Below are 12,874 nucleotides of genomic sequence, written 5' to 3'. Positions count from 1 at the left end.
TTGTGCAACCCTATGTAAGGACTATTGGATTAAAATGAAAAGGTCTAAGAGCACTTCCACTATTGCAGGTATGGTAGGCAGAGGTAGTGAGGAGTAGGGTTAGGCAGTGTCAGTGGGTTAAGGTAATGGCAATGAGAATGAGAGGAAGGAAGTGATAGAAAACAGCAAGTTTATGGGTTTTTTTACTATTTATTTTTGAGAGAGAGAGAGAGAGACCATGAACAGAGGAGGGGCAGAAAGAGGGGGAGACACATAATCTGAAGCAGTCTCCAATCTCTGAGTTGTCAGCACAGAGCCCAATGTGGGACTTGAATTCACAAACCACAAGATCATGACCTGAGCCGAAGTTGGACACTTAACTGACTGAGCCACCCAGGTGCCCTGCAAATTTATGTTTTAAAAGTTTATAGGAGTACCTGGGTGGGTCAGTCGGCTCAGTGTCTGACTCTTGATTTCAACTCAGGTCATGATCTCACAGTTTGTGAGTTCGAGCCCCATGTTGGACTTCACACTGACAGCACCGAGCCTGCTTGGGATTCTGTCTGTCTGTCTGTCTTTCTCTCTCTCTCCACCCCCCTCCCTCTCTCTGTCCTTCTTCCCCCTCAAAATAAATAAACTTAAAAAATTTTTTATATAGTATATCATTAATAATTTTAACACTAATAAAAACATTCAAAGAAAAAGATACAAAGAGGACTCCAAGATTGGGGTCAGATGGACATGGGAAGATTGGCGGAGATTGCTAGTTTGGGGGAGAAGATAATGGAGCATGTTGAGGGTTCAGGTGGTAGCTGTATATCAGAGTGAACTCCTTTGTGGGGGTTGAAGTGTGTTCTATGTCTTCCTTTTTCTGAATGCTTCATTCACTCTTTTGGCAGAGTACTCAGCTAGTGACTATGGGTGATGCTATATTGACTGGAAGGGCAAATAACTTTAAATTTTTATTTGATAGATGTGATTACAATAAATGTTTGATATATTAAACAAGAACCATCTGTTGAATGTTCAATAAAATGGGAAACAGACTGGAAAAACATCCTAGCAAATATAAAAAAGATTAATATCAATAAGTATTACAATTAATTGAAACAAAACCAGGCAGAAGACTTGAACAGATAATTCTCAGTTAACCCTTGAACAACATGGGGATTAGCAGTGCCCTCACCCCTGTGTAGTGGAAAATCCACGTAGAACTTCTGACTCCCCCAAATTTAACTGCTAACAGCCCACTGTTGACCAGAAGCCTTACTGGTAGCATAATCAGTTGATTAACACATATATTGTATGTTGTATGTGTTATATACTATATTCTTACAATAAAGAGAAAAGAAAATGTTAAGAAAATTATGAGAAAAAATACTCAATTTCTTTTAATGTTTGTTTATTTTGAGAGAGAGAGAGAGCGAGAGCAAGGGAGCATGAGCAGGGGAGGGCAGAGGGATAGGAGGAGAGAGAGAATCTCAAGCAGGCTGTTCGCTGTCAGTGCAGAGCCCAATGCGGGGCTCAAACTCAAAAACTGTACCTGAGTTTGAGACCCACATTGGGCTTCACACTGATAGCGCAGAGCCTGCTTGGGAGTCTCTCTCTCCTTCTCCCTCTGCCCTTCCCCTGCCTGCTCTTTTTGTCTCCCTCTCAAAAATAAATAAATAAACTTCAAAATATTAAACAACAACAAAAAAAAAGCTTACAAAGATGTGAGATCATGACCTGAGCCAGAATTAGAGTCAGACAGTTAACCGACTAAGCCATCCGGGTGCCCCATGAGAAAATATATTTACAATGGTGTACTGTATTTATGGAAAAAAATTCACGTGCAAATGGACCTGCATATCTCAAACCCATTTGTTCAAGGGTCAACTGAAATTCATTAATTCACTCCTTCGACAAACATTTACTGAGCTCTTATATCAGGCAGTGGTCTAGATGGCAGCAAACAAGATCGCTGAGCATTCGGAGGGGAGAGAGATGGACAATAGACGTGTTCCGAAAAACAAGAATTTCAAATAGTGCTGTTAAGAAAATAAGATAGGGTAATGATAGGGTAGAGAGTGGCTTTTTGGTTTTCAATTTTGTTTTGATTGATTGAGTTTTGCCTTTTCTTATTGGAAAGCATTAGTAGTTGTACAGCTGTAGTTTAGGATTCCTAATCTCTACTTAATTATGTGGGAAAATTAGATTGAAGTTTTATTGAGGTTCCCTGATAGTTGGACTTAAATGTGTTTCTCTTTTTTTTAGTTTTTTCTTTTGTTTGGTTCTTCTCAAGGACATTTATATAATAGATAGAGTACAGATTGAGATCTGTTGTCTCTTGTGGAAATTACTTATGTGGGTTCTTTTCACAGAATAGTGTTTGTTTTGTTCTGTTGGGAGGGAAACTATTCCTCTGAAAAATGTTCACATTTTTTCCTGTGGCTTCATTCAGTAATGAAATGTAGTGATTTGATTTTGCCATGAGTCACTAGCATATTAGAGGATAGAACCTGGGTTTCTTGGAAACTTCTCTGCTTATTGTACAGGATGGTTGTAAGGGTCAAATGAGATGCACGTGAAAATTAAAGGAATCCCTGGATAGTTAGAAGTTGAAAGAGCTGGCTGGAGCTTATCTTTATCCTTTGCTGTTTAATTATATATCATGTAACTGAATGTTTCATAGTGTAATTAGAGTATAGGAAGTTCAGAGCATTTCTTTAAAGGAAGGTAATAAGCGGTTTTGCAGATGGGAAGTTACTTGTGTAGGGAACTTTCTTTAATAGATAACATTTGTGTTTTTCATACATTACTGAAGATTGATCCAGAAAAACAGAGCAAGAAAGATGCCTGTTATTTTGCAGTTATGTATTTTTTTATTATTAAGTTTAGGGACTTTTTAGGTATGAGAAAGAGCTAGTTGAATAGGAAAATAAATTTAGGTCTTTAATTTTCTATTTGGACATTTTTGAGAATATAAGATCTACAGGAAGAAAAGGGATGAGGTTTTTAGAAATGGAAATAGAAATAATACAAAGATTGGGGCGCCTGGGTGGCTCAGTTGGGTGAGCCTCTGATTTTGGCTCAGGCCATGATCCCGTGGTCCATGAGTTTGAGCCCCACATCAGGCTCTGTGCTGATAGCTCAGAGCCTGGAGCGTGCTTTGGATTCTGTGTCTCCCTCTCTCTCTGCCCCCCCTCATATAAATAAACATAAATTTTAAAAAAAAAGTACAAAGACTTACAAGAATAGCCCTTAGGCTCACGTTAGCCCATGCTTCCTTTAATTCTTACTATCTGTGTGGAATTGTTTTCTTTTTGAAGGAAACTTGAACATAACTTCAAAAGAAGATTTGATACTTTATTTCTGGACTGCATATATATAACAAGACCATCAGAATGTCGGGAGCCTCAGTGAAGGTGGCTGTGCGGGTTCGGCCCTTCAATTCTCGAGAGACCAGCAAAGAATCCAAGTGCATCATTCAGATGCAAGGCAACTCGACCAGTGAGTACATGTTGTGTTCTGTCAATTATATCTCACCTTCCTATCTTTTCTCTTCTTAATGTGAACAGAATAAATGAACATTTGGGTATTAACACTTTGGGCTTTGTTATCCTGAATGATCTACTATGTGCTTCCCCCTGTGATTTTTGCTTTAGCATATTTAAATATGGACTATTTAATTTGTTCTTTACAATTGAGAAATACCTAGAAAATGGAACTAATTTAGCTAGAGTTATTAAGTTAAAATCTTTTTTTTAATTGTTTATTTTTGAGAGAGCGAGAGCGAGAGAGATTGAGAGCGAGCAGGGGAGGGGCAGAGAGAGGAAGACGCAGAATTGGAAGCAGGCTCCAGGTTCTGAGCTGTCAGCACAGAGTCTGACATGGGACTTGAATCTATGAACTGAGATCATGACCTGTGCTGAAGTTGGTCACTCAACTGACTGAGCCACCCGGGTGTCCCCTAAATTGAAATCTTAATGATAATAAAGGTGTAAGCAGTGATTTTTACTTAACCATGATGTGAAGTGTATCTATTGAGGCTCTAAGATTATTTTTCTTTCTTGATTTTAAATTATTTTTCCTTCTTGACCTTGCCAAGATGGTCTTAAAACTTACTCTTCTTCCTTACAGTGATTCTTTGAGTCAAACAACAGATATAGCTACAGTTGATAATAAATGTACAAATTTATTACTAAAATTATCAGTAATAATTTGCGTATAATTTTTTTACAATAAAACTATTTCTTATTGAAATTGAAGTCATTACTTTCTAGCTTCTTTATATATAATTGCTTAGGTAAAAAATGACTTAAGCTGCTTTATTTTGTACTTGTGTTAATAATTAATTGATACGGATATGTAGGCAAATTGTTATTTAAAATAGTGGTAGTTTCTACTGTCTTGAAGCCTACAACTTTGTGATAAAGCAGAATCATTGTTCTTCCAGACACAAGTTAATGCCGAGTTGTTGGGGAAACCATTCTGATCCCCTCTGTATGTGGGCCATTTGCCAGTGTTCTCTGTAGAGGATTCTACCAGTGGGAAATGAAATTATATATTTAAGGTGTACAACATGATGCTTTGATATGTGCATACATTGCAGAATGATTACCACAGTCCAAAGTTATTAACCTATCTATCACCTCTCATAATTACCTTTTTGTGTGTGTGTGTGTGGTGAAAACACTTGAGGTTTATTTCTCGGCAAATTTTAATTATACAGTATATTATTATTAACTGTAGTCACTATGCTGCACATTAGGTCTCTAGAACTTATTCATCTCATGACTAGAAGTGTGTATTTTTCTTTTTTTTATAATCAATAGCTTGCCTTTGACCCTATCCCTAGCCTCTGGTAACCACCATCCTGTTCTCGGTTACTATGAGTTTGCCTTTTTATTAGATATTTTTAAAAGATGCAAGAGTGTGAATTATATCCTCTGAGTAATTGTAAAAGAAAAGGATGCAAAATTTAGTACTTAATTGTACACTTTAAAGGGGTGAACTTTTTAGAGTATGTAATAAGTTTTTTAAAAAAAAGGTCAATATTGATCATGTGCTCCTTTCTTAAAGTTTGAGCTAGATTTATAATTGAATTAGAGAACAAGTGTTTATGTTCATAAATGCCACTCATTTAAGCTATGGTATTATTCGTGCTTCATTTTAAGAATTAAGTTTTACACAATATGTAACTAAATCTTTGCACAGAGGCCATACTAATTTGTATCAGTTCAATTTTAGTATGTGTGCTGCTGAAGTGAACATATTGAATCCTGATTATTGAGCTCATTTCTCTCTGAAAAATGTATTTAATTAGAACTTAGTTTGGAGGCATTTTTGGCTGTTGATGTTGCCTCTAAAAATGCTGGTATAATCACAAGCTCTTTTAAAAGGTGGGCTTCAGGATCAATCCTGGAGCCAGAATTAATCCCAAAAAGAACTACTTTTCTCTGTGATATGTTTTGCATACTGAGCTATCCAGGAGAAATCCCCAGTGTCATGAGTATCTGTTGCTACTTTCTTTTTTTTTTTTTTTTAGAATTTTTTTTTTTTAAGCTTATTTATTTTGAGAGAGAGTGCGTGAGCAGGGTAATGGCAGAGAGGGAGGGGGAGAGAGAGAATCCCAAGCAGGCTTAGTGCTGTTAGCGCAGAGCCCAAGGCAGGGCCCAATCCCACCAACTATGAGATCATGACCTGAGCTGAAATCAAGAGTCAGATGCTTAACTGGCTGAGCCACCCAGGCACCCCAAAAATTCTTACTACAAACGTTCACATAGAAAATAAGTATTAGGAGTGCCTGGGTGGCTCAGTCAGCTAAGCATCTGACTCTTGATTTCAGCTCAGGTCCTGCTTGCATGGTTCAAGAGACAAAGGCCCTCCTCGTTCTCTGTACTGATAGCTTGGAGCCTGCTTGGGATTCTCTCTGCCCCTTGCCTGCTTGTGCGCGTACTCAGTCTCTCTCCCTCCCGAAATAAATAAATAATAAACTTAAAAAAAAGAAAGAACATGAGTATTAGAAGGTCATATTCATGAAATGCAAAAGTCAGTTTATTATATAACAAAACTAAATGGAAAAGTTTTATTAGTATAAATACTGATACCAGGGTTTTTTCTTGACGAATCATTTTATAAATTGGTTGTAAGTTTATATTCATTGTCAAAGTTAAATAGCATTATATTAATTTCTCCCCAATATTTATTTATTTTTGTGACTCTGTAAAACATTCATTCACATGGCATAAAATTCAAAAGGTACAACAAACATACAGTGTAAACACTTCTGACCCAAAATGTAGTCAACCAGGTCCTCTCCCTAGAAGCAACTTGTATTTCCTTTCCTTCCAGAGAGAGTACAAGCAGCATCTTTTTCTAAGATAGTTTTTTACCCTTTTAATTAGTGATAAGGTATAATAGTAGCTTATATTTCAGTCTTGACTGATTTTTGTTTTGTTTATTTATTTTCTCACCCCTTCCCCCAGCAGTGTATGTTTTAAATACCTGAATAATACAGCCCATGTTTATAATTTGTAAAAGTTGTGTCCTTTGAGATTTCAGCATGAAGAAGTATCTGTATAAGTTAACAACATTTTATGTATTAGTAGGTATCTACTATATGTATAATGGTATGCTGAGTACTAAGTAGAATATCAAAAAAAGTACTCAATTGACTATCCAGGAGAATAAAACTATTAGAGTATGTTGTAAAAGGAAAAGGATTCTCTGTAGTTCTGGATAGTGGATCTGGGTCTGCTAGATTTTTCTGATTTTGCGGGTTTTTTTTTTTTTTTAATCCTAAAGATTAAAAGCTCACTAAGAAATTATTAATGGGTAATAAAAAAAATAAGTGTTAGAGCTCATTGTGACTAGGATGTATAGCTTTCTTTTTGACCTTCTAATTTGATTGTATAGAAAGTACTGTCAGTTTAGGGGAAAAAAATAAAATTGTCCAAATATGATATTCACTCCAGATGGCGAATGTCCCATATTTTTACTTGTAGTAGATAGCAAACTGAGGAGAAAATAAGATCCCTGGTGGTACACATTTTGAGTATAGGGCCATAAATTTTATAGTTTGTGAGGATCTAAGTTTTGTTCACTCATTCTTGCTTATCTCCTACAAAAGTCTCTCCAGAATTATTGAATATATTGAAGTATGCTTTGGTGAAATAGTAATGAAGAAATGGTTTTTATTAAAAGCAATAATTTGGTTATGATAGGACTGTGTACGTTGTACTGGTCACGTGGAAACCAATCTGTGGACCATGTTCAGCACAGTGCTGAACTACCAAACGGTTTTTCCGTCACACTTGGTTCAAAACTGTTGTAGACAACAGACGGAGTGGCTCTGTTACTGTTTCTTTTCCTTTCTCTTTTGAGAGTTTGCTATAATGTGAGTCTGTAGCAATCAGAGTTGTATGTACCGTAGGACCTTGTCCCTAAGGAGTTTTCAGAAGTTTGTGGTAGAAGACACAGACATACCGAAATAAACTCAGTACAGAGTAAAAGTGATCAAAGTGATAATTGCCATAAATAGGGGTTTTAAAAAGTGCAGATGTGAGTTTGGCAAAGGGCACATGTAAGATATATAGATGATGGGGCATCTTAACTGGACCTTGTGGAGTAAGTGAGCTTTAAACAAAACACCCAGCATGTTCGGGGAAAATTTCAGAATTGCAGCGTATTCGAATTTAGGAGTGTTACGACCACGTATGATATTCCTGACCCTCATCTGGCCGTGACACATGCCTCTCTGCACACAGCAGGAGTCTGTGACTTTTAAATTAACATTGGTCTCCTGGGGCAAAAATCCTGCATTTGATGAATCAGCCTTGGAAAAAGTAGGGGTTTCTAGCTAAATACTTTGTTGTGGCTTAGCAGTTTTGGGGTAATTTTGGTTCCTTTGAAAGGTGTTTGTTCTTGGAAAAGTAATTAATTGAGTGAGACTTTTCCTCCAGGATTCTTGGTGGTTTCAGTTTTCTGCTACTGTCTGCTATTTCTGTTTTTTCCTGTGGCAGTTTCTTAGTAGTTTGGCTAAAATGTGATCCACATAATTTTCATGTGAAAAATTTTAAGCAAACTACTTGCTCTGTTAGAAAGTATTAGTGGCTTATTAAAAAAAAGTTGGGCTTAAGATTGGGAGAAAGCATGCATTTTGTTGGAAAAAATGAAATGAATTTGCTATCGCCACATGCGTTAGCTGCTTTACAAGACTGCTGTGCTGGCAAGCTGGCCTGGCCTGCTGCTCACAGGGATTATAGCTGATTGCACATGGAATGCAGTGGAATGTTCCTGCCATAAGGTCTCTTATGAAAAAGTAGAAGAGGGTGAAGAGTACTTTAGGGAATGTGCCAAATCTGAAAACTGAGTAGTAGCAGTTTTATTTAAGCACTTTCTGGTCTCCGAGGGAATATTTTCCATGGCACAGATAAATGATACTGCCTTGACATTTTGGAGACCAAGTGCATACAAATGGCTTTGTTTAATAATATCCCATTAAATCTAAGTTTTCCCACTTTGGAAGCATTTTTTTTTTTTTTTTGTCCCATTGCTCTTAAAAAGGAAAGTGGGGGCAAAATTAATGGTTGAACTGCTCACGTTTATGGTAAAGCTGGAGACTTTGGAACTGCATGAATTCCCCTCTGAAAAACAGGAGGGTAGGGAAAGCTGGTTCTCACATGACCCTTTAGGTATTAAATTATAATACCTTTGCTTTGTCTTTAACCATAGGAATCTGTCTCTAGCTAGCCCTTTGGTAAGTTCCCTTTATGTGTTTATCAGTCTTCTTTGCTTGGAGTCTTTTTGTTTTTCAGTGCCCAAATCTTAGTGGGATAGAAGGGACCCTGTGTTCCCTCCCCCTGTTAATTACTAACGTGGTACATTTTTAAAGGCTTTTTCATCCACACATGTACATTTCAAAATGGAATGCTGCACATCACAGCTGGTACAAAGAATGACTTCATGCCCATTAATGAAAATTTGGGATGGAGGAGGGGACAAAGTGGAGCTTTGAAAAGGAAAACTTTTGAAAGGAATTCTTTTAAATCTGAATGCATTTTCTACCTACAGTCAGAATGAATTCTCCTTAAGTCTTTTCTGGGATAAGCCAAAAGCCCCACGCCACAGCATCCAGGGTGCTTCACAGTGTGGCTGGGGGCATAGGAGAAGGCCAGCTCTTCAGCGTGCTTCTCCACTGCCACACCACGCGCTCTAGCCTTAGAGAGGGAATGCTCAGTATTTTTTAACACACCCTTCGCCAGGATGCATTCCGTGAACTCTGGAGCTCACTCCCGCCTGGTCCTCTAGCTCTGTGACCTGCTGCCAGTGTAGTGCATTTCATCGAGTCACTAAAACTGCTGAAGATTTGGGCATTTAAAGCCTTAGCAGCACTAGCTTTTCTTAGAGAAAAAAACTGGAAACAACCCCAGTATCCATCAACAGGGGAATGGATAAATAAATCATGGTGCACTCACATAAAATAGAACACAACAGAGAAGAACTACTATGCACACACACATTATAAGCAAACAGTAGCTATACAAGCAAGTTGCAAAAGAAATTGGTGTAATAACTGTCAAAAACATGCAAAGCTGTTCTCTGTATTCTTTATGCCCTATAAACACATGGGTAAAACTATGAAGAGAAGTAGGGCAATCATGACAAAATTCAGCATGCCTCAGGGGCACCTGGGTGGCTCAGTCGGTTAAGTGTCCGACTTCAGCTCAGTTCATGATCTCACGGTTCGTGGGTTCAAGTCCCGCATCGAGCTCTGTGCTGAGGAGTAGCTCAGAGCCTGGAGCCTGTTTCAGATTCTGTGTCTCCCTCTCTCTCTCTCTCTCTCTCTCTGACCCTCCCCTGCTCACGCTGTCTCTATCTCAAAAATAAATAAAACATTAAAAAAAAAATTCAGCATGCCTCAGGTGGTGGGCAGAGAGATAGATCTTGGAAGGACACAGCGGTGCTATGAGGGTCACATTCTAGAGCTGCCTGGTGGGTACCTGGGGTTTTGTTCTGTTGTTACAGCTTGTACCTTTGATACATNATATATATGTATATACATATTTATATGTATATAAAATAATATATATATATTTTTAATAGTTTGTTGTCAAGTTGGTTTCCATATAACACCCAGTGCTCATCCCCACAAGTGCCCTCCTCCATTCCCATCACCCCCCTTCCCCTCTCCTCCACCCCCCATCAGCCCTCAGTTTGTTCTCAGTATTCAAGAGTCTCTCATGATTTATATATTTTATGAATCTGTCAACTCTATGTATACTAAGTAATTTGAAAAGTATACAAAGGGAAAAAACAAAATCTTCACCTTGCAAATAGAGCTACTGTAAACCCATGCCTCTCAATATCAGTAACCGGGGCTTGGCATGTGATGGGCACAAGCCCATGAAACTTGTCTCCGACCCCCTCTTTCTGAAGTCTTCTAGACACTTTTCACTCTCTTTTTCCAAGAAGAGGAATATCTCCTTTTGAAGTTACATGTCCGTGTTGATTAAGTGATGCTATTAGTTACTGGACTGCTACAAGGTAAGCAAGAAGAGGCTTACGTGGGGCTGGAAGCAGAGTTCAGTAACATATATTGAAATCACCTTGGGTGCCAGTGGCATGAAACTTTTTAAAATTTTTGAAACGAAGCACTTTTCCTCTAGTTGGGAGTTGGAGGGCTGTGGGGGGCCTGGGAGTAAGGGTGCCCCAGAAGTAACACTATATTTACTCAACTCGAGTTGATGGAAACAGAGTCTGTCCTTGAGAATGACTTTTAGATGACTTTTGAGGCTAGCCTCTAAATTTAGCACTGTCTGCTGGCCCCTGACTTTGCTGTGCACCTGACCCCTCTTCTGCCCCTTCGTAGTTTTGAAGGCATTTTTTGCTTTCCTTTTCCTCAGGCCCAAAACATACTTTGTGTGTGTGTGTGTGTGTTTCTACATCTGACACAGTGACTTCTCATGTGGCAACTTACTAAACTGGTATTCTGGAATGTATCCCTGGAATGTACCCTCTTTTAGATGAGATAAGTTAATTTATCATTAACTTGTTGAGCACATTCTTTTAAGTATTCTTCAAGAGCATGATTGTAATGGTTGTACAGTATTCTGTTATATTAATACACTGTAGTTTCTTTAGCTAATCCCCTGTTATCAGACACTTGAGCTTTAAAACTAACTGCCTCTGAGGCCTACTGGAAAGAAAAGTATAAGCCCCACACAGGTGGGGAAGGAATTGTTTCTGAGGGCTGTGTCTGCAGCCACTCACCAGCCGTCGCTCCTACCCGCTCAGCATTTCAAACTTGACACATCCAAAACCGAATCCCTGGTGTGCCTTCCTCAGTCCCGCTCCCCTGCGCTCTCCTCTGGCCACTCAGTGGGGATTCGGTCTGTGTGGCTGCTCGGTCTGTGTGGCTGCTCGGGGCAGAGATCACGTGATCATCCTTGATTTCTCTCCTGTCTTCTCTCCATCAGAAAGGCTTGTGGGCTCTGTCTCAGAAGATACCCAGAATCGGACCGCTCTTCCCTCTATAGCCGCTGCCCACAGTAACCTCTTAGCAAGGCTTCAGGCTTTAACCTTTGTTTTCTAGCACTCTTTTCTCGATAGAGCAGCTAGAGCAATCCTTTTAGAATAGAAGTCGGATTGTTTTTCCCTTAAAACTCTAAGGTGGTTCCCATTTCATTCAGAATTAAAGCTAAAGTCTGTTCATCGACCTCCCTTCTCCCTTTGTCAAGCCTCTGGTATTTTATTTAATGGCATATTGGGTACATTTCCCCACATATTCTGTATGAACGTGATTTTAGTGGCCACATGGTGTTCGATTGTATTTATAAATTGTACATTATTTAGCTCCTTCTCTGTGCTCAGACACTTAAACCTTAAGTTTTTCATTTATTCAGTGGAAATATTGCTAGTGCCTACCCGCTCTAATATGCCGGGGTTCTTGTGAGGATCAAATGGAATCCGGTATACTGCATAGGATGGTATTTGTTAATTTTTTTTTTATGATTAGTTTTGGTACCTAGATTGTTATTTCCAATGGGAATAAAAATTTATAAAATTTTTAATGTTTTATTTATTTCTGAGAGAGAGAGAGACAGCGTGAGCAGGGGAGCGTCAGGGAGAGAGGGAGATACAGAATCTGAAGCAGGCTGCAGGCTCTGAGGTAGCTGTCAGCACAGAGCCCGATGCGGGGCTCAAACCCACGAACCGTGAGATCATGACCTGAGCCAAAGTCGGACACCTAACCGACTGAGCCACCCAGGCACTCCTTGCAGTTCATTTTAAAAGTCCATGCTGATAACACAGTGCTGATTGCTTTTGGTAGCTGCCCAGTGAAGTGTGAAGTGCTGTGATGGGAGCGAGCAAAATCTGGGGAGCTGTTAGTGAGACTGGGAGAAGACCCGCTATGCCCATCTGCTTGTATGGTAGGCAAGGTAGACCTTTAGATTTAATTTTTGGTAGTATATTAACAATTGCTTATTTTATCAAAATCATTTCCAGTAGGCTAAAACCAGTTCTTAGTTGTATTGCTTAGAGATGAATGCTCTGGACAGCAGGTGGTGGGAATAAGAAATATGAAATCAGGTTTTTGAGAGCATCTATAGGAAATTAGGTTTTTGTTATTCAGCAAGCATAGGCTGGGAGGCCACCAGGCTCTCAGAGCCTTAGAGATAAATAATCACAGTACTGTGACGACTCTTATGAAAGCGTTGCAAGACATCTGAATAATTGAAGGGTAGGGCCTGGAAAGGTAGGGAATGTCCGGGAAGCCTTTTTGTTTTGGCAGAACAGAAAGCCGTATGGCCAGAATTAGCAGAAGCTGTGTGAGTGGTTGAACTACGTTTGCTGTTTCTTTGTGACATTCTTCTGGTCTGATACCAAGAGTTCATTTTATGACTGTGAA

General features: G+C 39.0%; 1 protein-coding gene across 6 annotated transcripts in view; it reads left to right on the top strand.

The window, feature by feature from the left end:
• Window positions 1-3,296: 3,296 nt before the first annotated feature.
• The window catches only part of KIF1B (kinesin family member 1B), a 122,478-nt gene continuing 112,900 nt past the window's right edge, over window positions 3,297-12,874 (top strand). For all 6 annotated transcript variants that reach the window (XM_077763826.1, XM_077763824.1, XM_077763823.1 and 3 more), the window contains exon 1: window positions 3,297-3,471. In XM_077763826.1, the coding sequence (XP_077619952.1) occupies window positions 3,366-3,471 (106 nt within the window). In that variant the 5' untranslated portion in view covers window positions 3,297-3,365. The remainder of the gene's footprint in view (window positions 3,472-12,874) is intronic.

This window comes from Crocuta crocuta, unplaced genomic scaffold, assembly GCF_008692635.1.
Source record: "Crocuta crocuta isolate KB4526 unplaced genomic scaffold, BGI_CrCroc_1.0 scaffold13, whole genome shotgun sequence".
NCBI lineage: Eukaryota > Metazoa > Chordata > Mammalia > Carnivora > Hyaenidae > Crocuta > Crocuta crocuta.
This window is presented reverse-complemented; position numbering and strand designations above follow the sequence as displayed.